General features: G+C 34.1%; 2 protein-coding genes across 2 annotated transcripts; both read left to right on the top strand.

Annotated features, from left to right (window-relative positions):
* The first annotated feature begins 878 nt into the window (after nt 1-878).
* LOC120347878 (uncharacterized) lies at nt 879-12253 on the top strand. Its single transcript, XM_078118063.1, has 9 exons — nt 879-911; nt 1529-1585; nt 3632-3692; nt 4582-4686; nt 8892-9110; nt 10010-10153; nt 10267-10404; nt 10951-11164; nt 11557-12253. The coding sequence occupies exons 2-8, from the start codon at nt 1566-1568 to the stop codon at nt 11143-11145; spliced, it is 882 nt and encodes a 293-aa protein (XP_077974189.1). The 5' UTR covers nt 879-911; nt 1529-1565; the 3' UTR covers nt 11146-11164; nt 11557-12253.
* On the top strand, nt 4705-8784 carry LOC144429846 (putative MFS-type transporter C09D4.1). Its single transcript, XM_078118062.1, has one exon. The coding sequence runs from the start codon at nt 6904-6906 to the stop codon at nt 8338-8340; it is 1437 nt and encodes a 478-aa protein (XP_077974188.1). The 5' UTR covers nt 4705-6903; the 3' UTR covers nt 8341-8784.
* Nucleotides 12254-19430: the final 7177 nt, after the last annotated feature.

Below are 19430 nucleotides of genomic sequence, written 5' to 3'. Positions count from 1 at the left end.
CGATTAAGATAAGCTCATGGTAAAGAAATGGAAGCAATCAAGAATTCAACATATCATGCCAGGTGTGTAATGCAATAATTAGTTTAACAAGGGCTTCCTAGATTGTTTTTCCCGGTGTCTCGAAAATGTCGGGTTTAACGTGTCCCTCCCACTTGTCCAACGTGTCTCACTTGTCCCACGTGTCCTACTTTGCCCTGGGACATGTGAGTCAAGTGGAACACATTTTTGAGACACTCGTTTTATCCCTGATTTTGTAATTTATTCGAGAATATGGGCAATGATGTTTCTGTAAAAGGTTTGAATTTGTCAATTTTCACTTCCTAGTCTTCTTAAGAAGTCTTGCGATTTACAAACGGTCTAGTTCAGTAGAGTGTGTTACTGACCTGGAATCTTTAGGGATCGGAAATCATATTATTACTGCTAAATCACCTTTCACCGTGAGGTTTTAATGAAAGGTTACAATTTTTTTCGCAGTATAACAGATGTCCATGTCACATGGTGGTCATTGGATCTTGTGTTATCATTTATATACCTCTGGCAGATGGATGATCAACCATGATCTGAAGACAATTGCCCTGACTTGATGTCGTACTCTTCTCATTAAACTTCTTGAGATGACAGTTGTGAAATGACAAATAAATGAGAACAGTTCTAACTGAGCCCATGTCTTTGTAATATTCTGGCGGATGGTATATCACATGAAACCTCGCAGATTTATACTGAGATATGTTTAATCATTTTGTTTAATTGTTTTTCTCCTATGCAAAACAGGAATATAGAATCAATGATGTCCAGGGTTGAAGAGGCCACCGATAGGCTACAACAATTATCATCGAAATATGAGTCAGCACATAGGGCCATGACTTAGCAATCGGAATCCATTTCCCTGAGCAACAAGCAATTAATTTCAGGTATCGTTTTTGGTTTGTTCATTTGATTTGTCATATTATAGAATATGCAGAAATATATTAATATGTCAATTTTCTTCTAATTTATCTGACTTATTAGAAACTTAATTTTTGTAAACCCATCATCTCAAATTCTTCGTAGTCTCACTGCATCATTTGCTACAAGCACCTGTAAGTGAATGGATCAGGTTATTGTTTCATAGCCTATTCAAAAAATTTTTAGGGGGTGAATTTTTCTATATCATTTCGCCACAGTAGAATTAAATTAACTTGTGTCATGTTTTGAGGTTTTGGGAAAATTGCATTTTGCAATAGTTTGGTAACTTTGGTTATACTCGCCAGACCTCTCCAGAAGTGTATGTACCAGAATAGAAACTTGTTAGCCTACTTTACATCAAGTTGTATAAAGGGACTGATGAAACCTATGGGCAAGGAGTATATTCACTTGGCTAACACAGACTGTCCTCGAACTCGTAATACTACTGAAATAAAAATAATCAGAATAAAATTGTGGCCTAATCCTACCTTGGTGAATATACTACGGAGATAACCATTTTTTTTTTTTAAATTTGATGAAATTCGATTGTATCTGTCTGTTTAGTTGTCCAAAATCAACTCAGTCAACAACAAAGATCAACATCAGACGCCCAAATACAAATGCAACAAACTGCATCAAGGTAAAGTTGTTTATCGTAGATTTGCTTTGCTTAACATCAGGATTGATATTGCTGAATCCTGCCTGAGCAGAATTGGTATTTTGATATTCATGTTTGAAAATTTGGTGCTCCAGAATTGTATGTACCAGTATGTAGGTAACTAGTTTTGTTCGCCTACTCTACATCAAGTTGTATAAAGGGTCTGAAACCTATGGGTAGGTCCCAGGGTGTATAATAGACAGTCCTCAAACTTGCAATAGAACTAAAATAGGGAAAATCTGAATAAAATTATGGCCTAACCCTAACCTGGTGCATATACTACGGAACTGGAGTACCGAAATTTCTGTAAGAATCATAATTTAAGCTAATGTTATGGTGTATAGCCAGGGGTCGGCAACCTTTTGAACTCGGCGTGCCATTTTATGAATAATGAGCACCTTCGCGTGCCAAACATTTTTATGTGTTTAGTTTGCATAGTCAACTACCTGATTTGAATAGTAAGAGGATGTAAAACAGATTTATTTTATAGGGTAACGTGCATGGAAATTAGCTAACGGGAGATTTCGGCATAGGGCATCTCTACCTTCGACCTGTCTATGCACGACTTAATTAATAGGTTTGAAGGCCACTCACGATTAGTTTTGTAGCCAGAAAAGATGTGAACGCGTCAATACCAAAGAAAAGAAAATTTATTCCATCATTTTTGTTAGGGATACATGTAGCGAACGCTGAAATGATCAAAATTTTGGCTTCAGTGAGGTACACAGTCAGCCAGGCGCGCGACCAGGATTTTTGAAAAGCAGGGTGGTCAAAATGAGAAATTTCCATTTCCTCCTGAAACAGTCTCTGCGATTAAGCGCTCGTAAGAAGACTTTTTCAGTGTATACCGACTTTTCTGTCGCGTAAAATAATTTAATTCACGACAGCCACGAGAATCTATAAAACTTTCTTCTATATTGATATAATTGTGTCTAACGTAACTCGCGGTTGCGTCTTCTTTCCTCAAAATATAAACATTACTAGTCTAAAATACCGCTCAATCTGTTGACGTAAAAATATGAGATAAACATGCCTAATTGTATTTAGTTTCAAAACTTTTTTTGTGACCTTACGAATTCGATGTCGCCGTTAGAAAAATCTTAATATCTGTAATAAAAATTCTACATGGTACAATTAAACACATATAAAGTATATATATCAGTAAATCAAAAATACATATTTATCGCCTCGAAATCCCCGAGGAAGGATTTTCCCGTTGTGAAAAGTAATCAATCCATGACCGATGCGGCCATATTTAAATTGTCTTGCTTTATTCCAATTTACTTGTCTTAAATTTAACCTGCGGTTGCGTGGACAAAATAAATGCTTCACTACCCTAAAATACCACAGCCATATGCGGACATAAAAAGAGCAAAAAATAACCCAACAGTAATATAAAAAGTCGATAGTAGTTGAACGAGTAGTTTCAATAGCGAAGCGTTTCCAAATCTGGCAACCCTGCACCGCACATGCGTATCTACACTGATTTCCCGTACAGATTTCGGTCTCTGATCTATCGCTTTTCCGAAAGTGGAAAAATGTGGCAAACAGCACCGCACACACTTATTTACACTGATTTCGCTTACAGATTTCGGCTTCTCGTCGACTGCAGTTGAATATTGCATGTTTTTTCAAAGAATTTGTCGAATTGTTATTTTTTGTTCAAATGTAGAATGTTTGTTGAACTACTAAAATAAATATCTGAATCTGCCTCAAATCACTCGGCGTGCCATGGGAAATCCTCTCGCGTGCCAGGGGTTGCCGACCCCTGGTGTAGACTTCTGTAAGCATATTGTATGGACCCCAACCCACCTCACTTCCCCAACTCAACCTAAGGTGTAATAACTTGGGTAGGTAATGCTGAATCAAATGAATTACGGTTCTCCTAAATAATAATTAGTTGTCATACAAAACGTTAGATATGAATGTTTGCTTGTATAAGGCCTAGTTCTGAGAGAAAGGCATAAATAAGCGTAATATGAATTAATGCTCACAATTATTTCAGTTTTTTCATATTATCATGTTTAGACTTGAAGGACTTGTCTCAGAGATGAATAGAAAAATGGAAGAACAGCATTATGGCATGCAGGTATGTGTTTTCCTAACAATAGTATTTGAAGATTTCAGCTTCCAATTAAGATTGGAATACTATAATCAAGCACATCCCATTCATATTGACTGCAGATATTTTAACGCAGCGGAAAAAACAATGACCTCTAATACGTTAGCGAAAAATAATCAAGCAATTTATAAGGTAGTTTTCTAGGTATAGTGTTGATTATTTGTTTGTCTTCATAATTCATATCTTCATCCAAATCGTCTGCTGTGTTTCTTTATCTTATTTTGTATCACAATGAAATTCAGAATTATTTTCTCTCATTACTTATCGATCCTGATAGGTATTTATCTGTTGGTTTGTCTGTCTGTCTGGTAGATACACGCGATATCTCACGAAATCGAGGTTGAATCTGCTCCAAATTTTGCATGTGCATTCATCATATCTCGGACCAGAAGCCTATTGATTTTGGATGAATTATGTCGTAAAAATACTAATCAGCGAGTTTTTTTAATTAATTAGTGATGGGACACACGGTGTTGCTATTGAGTCAGAGTAAAGGATACACGTCGCTAGAGCGATAAGTCGGCGGTCTCTAATCGCTATCTCGTTTTTAATATTGGGGAGATCCATGCATGTTATGATCAAAAATATCTATGATAAAGTATACTGATTTTTATATTAATTTCTTTACTTAATTTTTAATATCTTTCAATTGCTTAACTAAACCTTAGACGTACCATGAAAGTATTAGGATTTGTATGAAATTGGAATCTATGAATGCAAATTTCATTCTCAGCAGATAGTTATGAAAAAAACATGAATTTCTTGAAATCCTGTGAATAAAAATTTAGCAGATAGTAATGAAAAGAACTTACCGGTAAAGTTTATCATCTGAATTCATATTTCTCTTAAATTGCAGTTGTCTCATAGCAACTTACAATCAGCTCACACTGCATTGCAAGAAGAAAGAAAACAATTTATGCAACAAATTTCTTTGGAAAGAGAACATTTAAGAAAGGCACATGTGAGTTGTTGTTTAATTCATTATGTATGATATTTTGTTCATTCATTAGGAACATGCATATATTCGCACAAATGCATAATTTTGTTTTGTGATTTCTGAGATTCAATGATTTATCTTATAAAGTTGAAAAAAAAAGAATAAAAACTTTTATTGCTTTGGTATGTCTTTTTTAATGGTCTTTATAATTGATTGGTTAGCAGAAATTAACCCTATCTAGCCTTTCTGGCTGGAGAATTTTGTATACTCCTCCTGAAAACTGTCATAACTTTTTGTTCAAACGTGCAAGAATCTTCAGTTTAACAGTATTCAAAATATTTATTTGCTCTAGGTAATGCTTGTAATAGTAAATTAATTTTTATTTAATTATGGTTTATCTGTTTTTTGCCATTCTTTATTAATCTAAAACAAACTACTAGTTGTGTAAGTTAATCAACTTTAAATTCAGTTCAAGATACAATTGTAAAAACTCAGTTGCTGGCATGACTGTCTTATTGATCTGACTTCCTTAATTATAGTTAAAACATGATTATGAGTACTTGCGCTAAATTCAGTTTATGGATGCGAGACAAAGGAAGTCATGAATAACTTATAATGAGCCTATTCAACTGAATAGTTGTTAAGTGTTCTTATTAAATCTTAATTTGGAAATAAAAATTGAAATTCTTCTTCTTTCAATTTGAGATGCTTCAACCACATTAATCAATGATTTTAAAAAGGAAGCTCACAGGAAACAATTTATAAATTCAATATCTGGTACAGACACAGTCAGTTGACCTTGCAGCAAGCATATTTATGGTCTTGTGTAGTTAAATTATTGTATTTTATTCTGAAGAGGATTTCCATACCTTAGTATTTGATTATACATGAGCAAAGAATTTAGTTTAGAAGAAATTTTCAGATTATGGATACCATTTTGTTTGACCACTATTGCAGCAAATGAGTCTGTCAAGTTTTTTTTAACTCTAAACAAATAAAATTGTTTTATTCCATGGCTTTACTGTCTAATGGGTTGTTTCACAATATTGAAAATGTAGTTGAATTCCAGGGAATAATTTTAGATGGCCTGTTTGTTCAGATATAGATTTACCTAAATATGATGTCTTGCTTTCACCGAGCTACAAATAATAGGAATTTTTCTTCAATATCCGCTAAATATTGGGCAAAGAAATGCTTCAAAAAGTGTGGCGTACATCAATTTTCAACTCAATTTATTATTTCAAATACTCTGCAATGTTAATTCAGTATTTTTAGTTTTACAAATCGTATACCGTAGGTAGTTTTACTCGATACCTGAGTTTGAATGTGATTATACAGAACTTTCAAACACAAACAAACCTGAAATACCTATGATATATCTTCCCTAGTCTATGTTTATATCTAGATGTATCAATCAGGCACATGATTTTTACGTAAGAAAGTCAAGTCATGAAAATATAGATCATAACCAGAATCAGTTATTGTAATAATTTACTTAGTATAAGTTGCTGTTTTAGTTATCTTAGCCTTTATTGGCAAAGTATACTTGCTTTCAATGTATCTGCTTGGTTCTTTGTATTATTTCGGACAAGCAAAATCAGGTCTCCTGTCTGCTGATGATATCATCGAATGGAAAATATTCTACAATTTTATAATTCTTACGAAAGTTCCACTTTCGAGCTTCAGCTTTTATCATCCGATGGACAAGACATAAAAATACAAATCCATTGATGACCGTTAGATGTTTTTAGCATTTGTTAAGAGAAAGAATTTTATTAACTGTATCAAACATGAGAGATAAAGGTATAAGTCTTATATTTATATTATTTGTCAGCCATTATGCTTCAAATAGCATTTTGGTCAGAAAATATTGTTTGATAATGTACATTTGATTCTTAGATGGATTGATTTTGTTGCCATATCCCAATAAAGATCTATATTGCATACAGTACTTTATTTTCTATATACTTATGGTGTGTGTCGAATGTCAATGCATTTGTCAAAATATATCAATTTGAAATTTTGTGTACATTGTATTGATAAGAAATGACCTCATTTGTTTGTGTGTGTGGAGCAAGTTTTTAAAGATATCGGCTAAGTAGGTGAAAATATATGGAAGTGAGCTCCAATTGGGCTGTGGTTTTAAATACTGTTTTATCCCAGTTACTGAATTTGATTGGGTCTAAACCTAGCAATTCTGTGCATTTATTAGCATTTATTATCTGTTAAAGTTTAAGCAATATGCCAGGTATTAATGGTTTACCGCCATCTTCGCTGAAATTATATCCTATCAGATGGATGGTGGTGTTTGCTGTTATTGTGTATGGTTGTCAGGTTGGAATTATATCAGTTACCTGGGGAATTTGGCATCAATTTCTTGTTGATCATTTTCACATAACTGAGATAGAGGCTGATAATGTCAATTTGAGTGCGGCACTTGGATCGATTCTTGCTGCGATTCCTGTTCTTTTCATCGCACAAATGTATGTTCATCTCATCAAACCTTGGTTGCAATTTGGACTTGCTCTGATGGGATTATCTTTATTTATTGAAGCATTGGTTATTGCTTTAAAACAGCATATTCTGTTAATGATGCTTGGACAGTTCATTGGTGGTTTTGCCCAGGTTGTATTTTTTGTTTTGGTGCCACTGCTCGCAACTGTATGGTTCGATGAAAGAGAACAAGCTACGGTTCTAGGAATATCATTTTTTGCATTCTGCTTTGGAAAATTAATAGGTACAGCTCTGCCTACATTTATAAACTTGGAGAATATACAAGGACCAATTTTGCATTCACAGTCTCATGCTTTAGTATCAACACTCAGCATAATATCATGTTTAGATGTCATTCTATTGCTAATTATCACAGCTTTTCTACCAAACCTACCTGTCCTACCACCATCAAGAGCAGAAGCTCAGCGTTTGAAACTTATAAAAGAATATCCAACAGGATTGCGACATATTTGGCGAAATTTGCTTTCCGAATTTAAAGTTTTATTTTTCGATAAAACCTCAGCAATACTTATCTTTGTGCAAACAACTCTCATCACAATGTCTATTGTGCAATTCATACTGATGCCAGTTCCAGAAATCTTTCTTAACAAAACAAGCAATACTTCATCAAATGTCACTTCAACTACAGATAATGATCTTCTGACCTTGCCAAAATCACAAGTGCTCGTGGTATTTTCCATTGGAGGTTTGATCGGAAGTATTTCAGCTGGACTTGCAACAGACAAATTTAAAAAATACAATCCTATTGCACAAATTTTATGTCTTGGTATATTAATATGTGGCGTACTAATTACAATAGGTATTGAGTTTGATATTTTTCTTCTTCAGATATGTTCTTCAGGCATGTATGGGGTATTTTCACTTGGGGCCAATGCCTTTTTTGTTGAAATATTAAAGCAATATGTGTATCCTAAAGTAAAAGAGATAGTTTTTGGAATGGCTTTATCATTTTTTATAGGTATTTGGTTATTAATTTACGTTCCAATTTTAAGGCAAATTGAATTACATTTTGGATCATTGGGGTTTTTGATTTCATTTTGCTTAATTTTCCTGATTTGTGAAATTCTTGCCTCCATTATCAAACCTGAATTAAAAAGATTTAATTATGATTCTGAACAATTAGCATTAATTAGAGACGAAAGTATTTCTACAAATGTTAGATGAATTGTTTATATTCTACCATACAGTGAGACCATTTTCTTAAACTTAAATTGGGTTAATTTATCTTTTGACTGTTCACATAAGTCATAGTATCTTGTTCAATATGGAAAACTTCCAATATGGCTACTTTTGTTACAAATTCTGTTGATATACACCGGATTACTATTAAAAAATATGTAGAATATAGTCCTGTGTATATACTTTTTTCAAACTTATATTATCATCATTGAAAATATAAATTCAGACTTCACAGAGAATTCAAAATTTTGACCCTTGACTCCGGACAGTTTAAAAATTTGAGTTAACCTTTGACTTTAGTGAAAACATACTAAACGCTGGCACCTGTTTAACATTTCATGTTAAATCACTTTTATATTAGTCATGTTCAAAACTTTGATACATTGTCTTTACATATCTTTTTATTGATTTATGTTTGAATTTATCTACCTTTAAATTGACATATGAATGCAGTATGTGTTGCAATTGTTTTTTTTTTATAGTCCTGTCATTACCAGGAAAATTTTGCCACAAGCTAATGAAATTCTGTTTTTTAGAGAGAAATGATAAATATACAGAATGAGATCAGACAAGAAAGCAGAGATGACACAACAAAGTTGATCAGGGCATCGGATGATCTGTCAAGCATCGCTATTAGGTACGAGGAGGCTAAAATAACGGAAGCAGAACAAGCAAATCGACGTAATCGTGAACATGAAGACATGATGAATCAAATCAATGCAGAGAAGTTGGAATTAGCAAGAAAGAAAGCACAGGTACATAAAGATGTTTTTGCTTTGCAGAAATTGAGTACTGAATGTACATTATCTTATAGTATCTCATATTGCATTTATCAAATTGATATTGTCGTTGTCGGTTACTACATACCTCATGCTCAAGTGTGGTGGTTATTTGTAAAACTTGAGAGCAGTGTTTCTCAACATGGTCCTTCAGCAAGAATTTTTGAAATGGGTCGGCAGTAGGTCTCAAGGAAATGTTGTCAATTACAAATTGAAGGGGGAGAAGATTCAGGCTTGATATTGAGGTTTGGAAGTTTGACTTAACACACTGATGATGAGATGCAAAAATAGTTTGGTCATTGACACTTTTACTGTATTGTTTATATTATGAAAGCAATCATTTTATGATACTGAAAATTTTTATTGACGGTTTCATCCATTTGATATAAATAAATATTGGGCCCAAGAGAATGGGGGTTGAGAATCACCTCCAACTGTATACGGTAATAAATTTATCTAGCGTATGATAACTGGTTTGTTTCAGGTATTTTCTGGTTTGTGTGAAAATGACATAGTTTGATATATACAAGATACCAAATGGATGCATTAGCCACTGTTATTCAAGGTTCTGAGTTGTAGCTACTTTCCCCTTTCAATGTTTTCTGAAACCTTCAGAATTCTCGCTGAATAAACTACTCTTAACAAACTGTCTACCAGTATTAGTGAGCATACCCATAGAGCCGAATGTATCAAATATAAATTATTAGAGTTGCGCAGGCCCTAGATTGCAATGTATTTGTCAGGAAAGAAATGTTTTTCAGATCAAATGTAAACTCTTAGTTATAATCTGAGTCAAGCTGGACATACACTAGAGATTATTTACATTCTTTATTATTTATATAACTGATTTCAAATTTTCTAACTTTTGATTTTAGCTTGAATCATCAAACGAAAGATTGAATTCACAAAAACTTGATCTAAACAATAAACCAACTCAGATTAACGAAGAAAAACAAATTTTACAACAAATTCAACATGAACTAGAACAACGAGAAGCAGAAACAAACGCAATGTCACAAGTGAGTAGTAAGATCCAATCCTGGACTATTTATTTGTCATTGAGTAAAAAATCCTTGACTGCTAAAGTAAATGTTGTTTTATATCCGTAATGCATTTAAATTTGATTTTGCAGAAAGCAATCGATTCTGAAGCTGATAAAGAAAGAGTTTATGCAGAAGCAAAACGAATTCAGGAAGAACAAAGTAAAAAACTTGCTGAAATTCATAATGATATGAAAGAACTTGCAAATCAAAGACAACTTCTTGCTGAGGTATTTCATTTGTTTGGACATGAAGTGGACCTATGCTTCTGTTGTTCTTGTTAGATTTTAATTATTTTTGTTGTGAGGAATAAAACGTTCACTGCATTATTGCTTTGAAATTTTCAGTAGGTAAAGGTTGTTGTTGCTATAGGGCTATTACCTGATATCTTTTTGAAACATTTATGTAGGCTTTTTTATGTGTGATGCTGTTAACGCTATCAAAATTATGATATGCGCACCTTGTGGAGTCTCTGCGTTCGTTGCTCTCTGGTGGCCAGATGAAGTCTGGGAAACTCTGTAAAAGATTGAATACCTGTACTACTTGGCCTTGTATATGTCCCCTATATTTGCGCATCGCTCTCTTGTTTTAGGTAATTGTCTTTTGATTTCCAATTGGATGATTCCTATCTGTTAATTGTTCTGAGTCGTTAGGGAAACGTGTACCATGGGGCTTTGAATAATGTGAATGTATTGTTCGCTATGTTTTTATTATATACTTATTGTAAAATATATCTTTTCGTTGTTCATTTATATTCTTTTTCTCATATCCCGTAGGAAAGGAAGGCATTGGCGCAAGAACGCAGTGCTGGTGGACCTATATTTTCAACAAGCCTTAACTCTGCTGTGGCATCTCCTGTTGGCCATGTGGCATCTACCTCAACCACAGTGACACCAATCAAGCAAAGACTGGTGATCGGACATCCAGGGAGTCCAGGACAAGCCAATAGTCCTGCAGGAATGGTTTTATGACAACATTCTGCTAAAAAAGGTGATTGCTATATTAGAGTTAACAAATTGTAGATTGTATTAGGTTCAAGCTTTTTTTTTTCACCATGCTTCATGTTCATACATTAAGAAATTTTCAATGTGCGGAATATTACTAAAAATTAGTGCAGTTTCCAGCCAGATAACAACAGTTATTCAAACATGTTGGGAGATCTGAATAGAATTTGGTTTGTTTGGGATTTGGAAACATACATGGTAACTTTCAAAATAATTATATCACCATAAAGTGGTATTTGATGTTATCTATCCATTTGTCAAATATAGTAATATTGCATAGAACCGACGTTTCGAAACACCACACTTTTTTTTCATGAATCTCATATACAATGTGACCGTAAGATGATAATAGTAAATAAAAATAATTTTGTTTTGCAGGATCAGAGTTTTCTAGAGGATGAGCAATTTTTCCTGGAAACACTAAAAAATTCACCGTACAACAAAAAAACTTGATTTTTCTTAGCATTCAAACGACTGGTTGTACCGTTGTCTTAATTTTTTCAAACGTTGTTCAGGATATTTCACAGCATTCCAACGACTGGTTGTAATGTTGTCCTAGTTTTATCAACTGCTGTTCAGCTGTATTTTCGACTCTTTATGATAATCCCGAAGAAACTCTACCTGCATCTCTTAATGAGTAGTTTTGTGTGTTCACGTGGTTCTTTGATTCCTATTTTCGTATATATTCATATAATAGTATTTTAATACATCGACTGTTTATTTTTCTGAATCCATGATCAAATTATTGTTGTTATCCAATCTCTATTATTCATATGATTCGTTCTATTTTTATAGAAAAGAAATATATTTTTATACTATATATAACGATGGGTTTTGTTTGACTTGTGTTTGATTTACTTGTCAATCCCTGGCATTCCGGATTCTAATTTAGCAGAATGTCAAACAAAACATAATAATAAACGGACGAACAAAATGCATATTTCCCCCGAATGTGATCGTAACTCAGCCTGAAGTTAAAACATGTAGAAAGAAGCACACTGTAGAATGACCCCAAAACAATATAAAATCGGGCGATAACTTTCAATACAATTCAAGACGTGGATACACTAAAAATAATTAAGGCAACATATTTTACAAACTGGACTTTAATAAATTTGTCATGGTCTCCATATGGCTCACATATTTTAATAAGGACGCATAGTGTTTGTAACACCAACATTGATGCATTGCCATAAACACAAATACGACCCATTCAATCCAACATTATAAGGTTTAAAAAGATAGTGCGGCAATACAAAACTGAACAATAGGCCAATAAGTTCATACCAGGCGATAAAATGATTGATAAAAACAAATGAACTGCTTATGAAATCAGCTTGTGTTCATCCGAATATCAATGTATTCTACTGAGATTCTATTTCAAAACGCATTGATAGATAGATAGTTTATTTTGAAAACTCCATAATACACACAAATTAACAAGGGAGAGAGAAATAACTTTAAAAAAAGTTTGAAACCTGAAAAATATCATGTGCCCGCTGCCACCACACACAACAAACACAACCTTGTTTGAACGAGGCTTGGGCCAAGCCGAGTCTTGTCAAATTGAAAAAAACGTAGGCTATCTGAAAAGTAAAATTAAATCATTGTTATGTTCAGGATTGTGATAACACGATGTCTGCTGGACATCTTTATCGGAACGAGATACAGTTTTGACTATGTGAAGGTGGAGTGTGTACAACCCGTTTTTTTGTGTGCGACAATGCCACGACTAGGGTCCGTATGCTAGACAAGTATATATATATATATACCATACTGCGCAAGTAAATTGAAATATATATGTGTAATGTAACAATAGGGTTACTCTCAATTAACGTATTTTATGGGGGTGTTGAATGGGGATTAGTTTCAAGGTTGCGTTTAAAAAGAATCTCATCTTCATTTTCCTATCGGTGCGAAGCGCCTAACTTGCAGACTATGGTAAAATGGCAATGAACCGCCGTGTCACGAATATTTTGACTAACGTACAATATTTATAGGTTTTCTTTTGAACAAAAATTATTATCATGATAGTCAAATTCATTGAAGCGGATACAACAGTGTTATTGGTATATTTGATATATATAGTTGAAAACCGGACATGTTATACCGGGGTTGGTATCGAACTTTTTATCAATTTCCGCTATCGACATCAAAATGATTCAGACTTGAAAATCGAACAACTATCGTCGACGATAAGTTTTCTATTATCTAATAAATACTTTTACGCACGAAAAAGGAAACATTTCAGGCACCGTCTCTACCGCGTATCGCAACTGCCTTTATGAAGTACAAGGAATAGGTCCTCGGAGGCCAACGTTTACATAATATCCGTTTTGTTATATGCGTCATTCAAGTGATGTTGTACGCATCTCGCACAATGGCGACCCTGGCCATTTAATTACGTTTGTCCCCGATTAATTTACTCAACATCAACTACAGTAGTCACAAAGTGATTACACCTCTGACGGTCCCTATTTCTGACGGGTTCTCTCCGGATTCTCAGCCGTTTCGTTTCTGTGTGGTGTTTTTGCTATTGTATATCAAAGTGACTATAGTCACTACAAGTGGTTTATAGTCACTTTGATGTATATGAAACGAAATAATAGATTATCGAAATTTACCTACAGTCCTACACGCGATACAAGCAGAGGGAGCAAGAGTGTGGCAATTTCATTATATTTACAGCTACTGAAGTGTTGTAGAGAATGAATTATGAAACTATGTACACACAGATTGTTTAGGTAACTTTTGTTGTATCCACTTTCTGATACCTTTAACTGTAACCGATGGTCCATAAAGAGTGAATTTATGACATGCACACATGGGGCAATGTATAACATAAGTCGCAAATTAGGCTATTTGCGCAATGCAATATAGCTAGAACAATATAATATCATGAATATAATCCGCGAATAATGAGCACCTCCAAAGATGTTAATTTCTAGCAGCTGTTCTATTTTGTTAATTATTTGGAAATATTTCAAAATTCTTTATACTAAAATAATCGAAACTTTATTACTTTATTTGCAGACGCTTTCTTCAGTACAAATTGAAATTAAAAATAATAGTTTGTTTTTGGTTGTAACTTGGAATTATATTGTATGGTGCAGTAATGCTTCTCTATCCACGGATGACACTAATAAGGGAGTTTATTATATGGAATTTTACATTTTCGTTGGCGAATATTAATGATGTAGAAATAAAAAAGTAATTGTATATACATGTATTTTAAAAAAATTAAACATGATTTATTTGACGGTTTACTTTGACTTTGGAGTGCTATTTATAACTGATAATAAGATTAATCATGCTCGTGACTCTAAAGAAGAAAACGATTTTCCGTGACATGAGTGTCACAATATGACAAGTAAAAAGGCTAGCGCCATTTTAACCGTTGAATCAAGTCAAATTTCATTGTGATCGAGCCGCCAATCACATAAACTGACGCTTCATCGTCGGTGGAGAATCGTTTGCGAACTTTTATTGCTCTTTTGTTAAAAGTGTTGGCATGCGACTAGTGTCGCTTGATGGCATTGTTGTCACTTGAAGGTGAAAATGACAATACAACGTAAAGTTACCGGTAGACGACTCTGAATGCAGGCGAAGAGAGAAAATAACGATATAGTAACATTTTGGGGATTATATTGTTCAATTTTAATAAAATAATCGGGTATTAGAGTTCAACTAAAAATTGCCAAAGCGTCATTTTGAGGGGCGATTCACGCGTGGATATAGTTTTGGTCTGTGGCAGCAAATGACCAGTATCAGGTTAAGGGATTTATTTCTCGTTAAGCTCACATTGGAAATCCCTTAGATGGAAATGCCGACTCCACCGCAAGAATAACATTCATATAACTTCCATTATTGAATTCAGCTTGGCGGAAACAATTGGAAACCCGTTCAGAAGCATTGTGTCGCAAACGCCTTACCAACGGATATACTGCTAAATATATCGTAAAATATTCCCATATTGCAAGTAATCTCAAAGTACAATTGATCAAAAAATTGGATCTTCCATCACGATCTAAGTTAAACGTCATTAGCATATCGAAGTTGGTTGGAGATTGATTTCGTAAATCAGCATGAATGTTATCAACTGTAAAACCTCACTTATTTTGTTTCAGTTTTTTGCAGCGTACTTTAATTCGGAAAAGATAACGTAAATATCAAGCAATTTCATTCAGCAGCAGCCATCTAGATTCATTGTCATCTGTCACTAGCTATAGAGTCCATTGTGTTGCCAGGGTTTGGTCCGGACCTTAGTACGAAGAGGTCAAACCACCCGTAACGTGGAGTCATCACCTTATATCACGGCTTGCTCTTGATTTGTATAAATACATCTAACTTTCGAGCATTCCAAATGAAATTTCTTTTAATTCCTCGATGACAAGTCACGACTAGAATACTTTTGTTTACTTGGCGATGGCATGAAGTTCGTTTTTGACAACGGTTGCGAACAAACTTCTTTTTCGACATCCATTTTGTTGAAAACATATTTCGATAAGTATTCTTACTTCGTGATCAGTTTAGAATGTGTTAAAATCTGACCCGTGTATGTGAGCATAAATTTCCAACGTAAACTTCCAATCAACCGCATCGGATTCGCGTGATGTTGGTGCGCATGTCCACCGGTCAGTTCTATTGTGCGACGCTCAGTTAGTTTTATGCTTCCAAAACCATATCCAATATGAAATTTCACCGATGGGTCTTCAAACTTGAAATAAATTAGATGTTATTCGACTTTCTTTTTTTCTATAACTTTCAAATAGAATTGCAATTAAATATTTTCATTCTAATTGTCGACTATTACCTGACGAAGCATAATACCAACTATGGTGAAATTAAACTTAAAGAAAAAAATATGACCAAGCCGAATTTGCATGAGTATCCAAATCTTTGTATTTGAAAATGTAATTTTCGTTTATTTTGGGTTTATGTACGTTACGTTGATGTTGCGTTTTTTTTCGAGCAACAAGAGCTTAAAAAATGAAATCAATATATAATCTTGTCTAAATTAAGTGGGCACACAGACTTACGCCTATTGAAGTGCCGACATCTGTCAACAAAATACACTACGGAGTCAAACTTTCAGTTTTTGCAAGACAGGGCGCTCCAGGATGACAGACAACATATGTGTGGTCACTTCACTTGTACTGGTCAGCCTTTGACCACTACCCGGCAACATCGACGAAATCGTTTACACTTACTGATTGAGCTTTTCACATCAACATGTGCAGAAAGACGTGTCGCCAAAAGCATAAAATTATCTTGTGCTCTGTATTTGAATTTCTAAGAGTTGTCGGTTAAAATACGTTAGCCCACCACATTACAACATGTAACATAGAGTAATATATGATGTTACGGGTGCCGTTACCGCCATTATATTCTGTCGTTGATTGATTTGATGTCGGTAAAATTAAATTCTACAGAAAGAACCAAAATCGCGATCGCGCATTTCAACGTTGTTGCTCGTGGGATAAACGACAAACAATCTCACATATCAATTCGTTATTGTTATTTTTTATTAAGATGTTTAGATGCATAATAAATGTCACCAAGATATATCCAAAGTCCAATTTTAAAAAAATCAAGTTTTCACCATATAAGGAAAAGATAATGGATTCCATGTTTTTAATCAAAATATTTTTTACGTAATTTAATGTCCGACGTCAATACGCAATGCTGCGAGCTTGTTTGCTATACGAACAATATTGTTCTTACGCCCCTCAAGTCATAAATAAGTCAGATTATATCGCTAATATTCTTAAGATACGTGAGAAATTACTCACTAATTCAGTGAAATTACCTTTTTATATTCAAAAGCATTATTAAACGAAGGTTTAGATTAGGTCTATCATAATAAATGTGGAGGAAATGTTTAAGGAAACGTACACATGAAAAATATTGTTCTTGCCACTTTTATAATAACATTTACACAATTATGAAATACTGCATGGGCGTATTGGGCATCGATCTTTCAACGTTCATGATTTGTTTATTTCTATAAATAAAAGAAATAATGATAGTTTCTGCTACAATTTATCGGCGAGTGTCACCATACACCAGTATATTATGTGAATACTTGTTAGATGTCCGTCTCACAGCCTTTAAGTTATCCTGGTGGAATTAAACGGTCTTAAGTATAGAACAGAATAGTTTAAATGCACAATGCCGATTTCGATGCGTTTCAAGCATATGCGTAGTCAAGGGAGCCCTCCCAGAAAAGAAAATTATTATTTTTAAATTTTACGCCTTTTCCAACATCATTTTACCCACTCCATTCTTATTAAATGATTTAGTGAAAACTGACTTTTCCTGGCTTGCCATCAATATTCCTTTCATCAAATGAACCAACCGAGATAGATTGAAATCCGGGCTTGTATACCTTGGATAACTCCGACGGCTAAGTAATTCCGCAGAGAAAATTTTTAAGATATTGTTGAATATCTAGGAAATGTAGATGAAAAAAGACCCAATGTTATCCCTAAACACTCAAGTCGAATCTCGGGTTATCCGAATTTCCAAGTCCCAGCAAATTCCACGTTCAAGTCCCAATCGAGTCACCGTACTCCCGAGTCACAAATCGATTCGTTTCTGTTTCGAGTCGAGTCTGAGTCATAATATATTTCATAAACAACCTTGAAATAGACAAGTATGTGTTTCAGTGATATTAACGCGTTATTTTGAAATTCAAACAAGAATTAATTCGTCATTTACGTATATATGAGTACGGCCTCTTTTATGTTCTTGCTGTAGCAAACTAAATTTCCTACTTTTTTTTTCAACGCAAAATCATTAAACTACCTGGTAAATCTTATTTTTTGTCATTTTAAAGACTCACTCAAATTTATCTTCTTATCCCAATTCAATTGTTTTATATAATGACGTTAATACGACGCTTATTCGTGTGTTTTGCCTCGAACAAAGCCAGATAAATGTAGCCATATCAACGAATCCCAATACAAGCGTACTTTGCTGTCGAAGTTATCCAAGGCCTATAAGCACGCATTTTCATCTATTTCGTTTGTTTCATTTGGTGAAAGAATTATTGATAGCAAGCCAGAATACGTCCGTTTTTTTCCGTAAATCGTTCAAGAATAAAGCAAAATGGTGTGGGATTACTGCAAATGCCGCAAAATTGCATTTGAACGCAATATTATTATATACTAGTACGCTCAAATATATAATATTTTGGGAATCGTCTAAGAAGATAAATAACGTACTGAACCTTCAGTCAATCTACTTGTTTTTTGAATCGCTCTTGCTTAAAATATTCCATCGCAATTAAGGTGTCTTTAATTGGAGTTTTAGAAATTGAAATTACTCTGTATTATATTTACATGCTTATTACCAACAGTCATTTTATCTAACAACATTTCCAATACCATCGAAAATAAACCAAACGCATATTGCCTTTGGATGGGATAATTTGACACACCTGCGGTAGATAACGGGTGCACTGTATCCCTTAATCTTCTATTTTTGTGGGTCGCGTGTCATATTTCTCTTTAACTATTTTATAATACCCTTCAAATATTAGTTCAATCAAGTCTTCTTTAATTAGTTAATCGTTATATTTGCAAGCGAAAGGGGAAATCTTGTTCGTTATCTAAATTCGCTGTGTCAACAAGTGAAACAAAAGAACGATTAAAAAAAGATAACAGATCCTATGAGTCCTGTGAACCCATCAATTCAAACCAAGGCTCAAAATTTCATTTTACCGTTTAAATTTTATCAGTAAATCACTGGATTATGTTAAGAATATCGCTAAATATGATCATAATGTTTGGAACCCGTTTTGTATTTTTCATCTAATGCTCCTGCAACGTCACAGGCATGAGAAGAACAACAATAACAATGGATACGCTTATTCAGATGTGTGGTATCTTTAGGCAAATTCCACCAACAGCCCAAGCAAATCAGAACTCACTGAAATACATTGAATTGGAATTTTAAATCACTTTACAAATTGGTACTCCCGAAGCATGTGAACTAAGATGGCGGACACCGGAACGTAGTATGTGTACCAGGTTAGGGTTAGGTCATAATTCCAGGCACTAATACTACGGGAGTCACTTGGCTAGTCCCCGAACTCGTAACAGAACTAAAATAGGGAAAATTGACATAAAATTACGGCCTAACCCTAACCTGGTATACATACTAAGTACCGATTTCCGCCATCTTGATGCATATAATTTTTGGAACTTTTGCTTTCAATCGACATAAATGACAAATTATTATAGTTACGA

This window comes from Styela clava, chromosome 11 (assembly GCF_964204865.1).
Source record: "Styela clava chromosome 11, kaStyClav1.hap1.2, whole genome shotgun sequence".
In the NCBI taxonomy this organism is placed as follows: domain Eukaryota; kingdom Metazoa; phylum Chordata; class Ascidiacea; order Stolidobranchia; family Styelidae; genus Styela; species Styela clava.
This window is presented reverse-complemented; position numbering and strand designations above follow the sequence as displayed.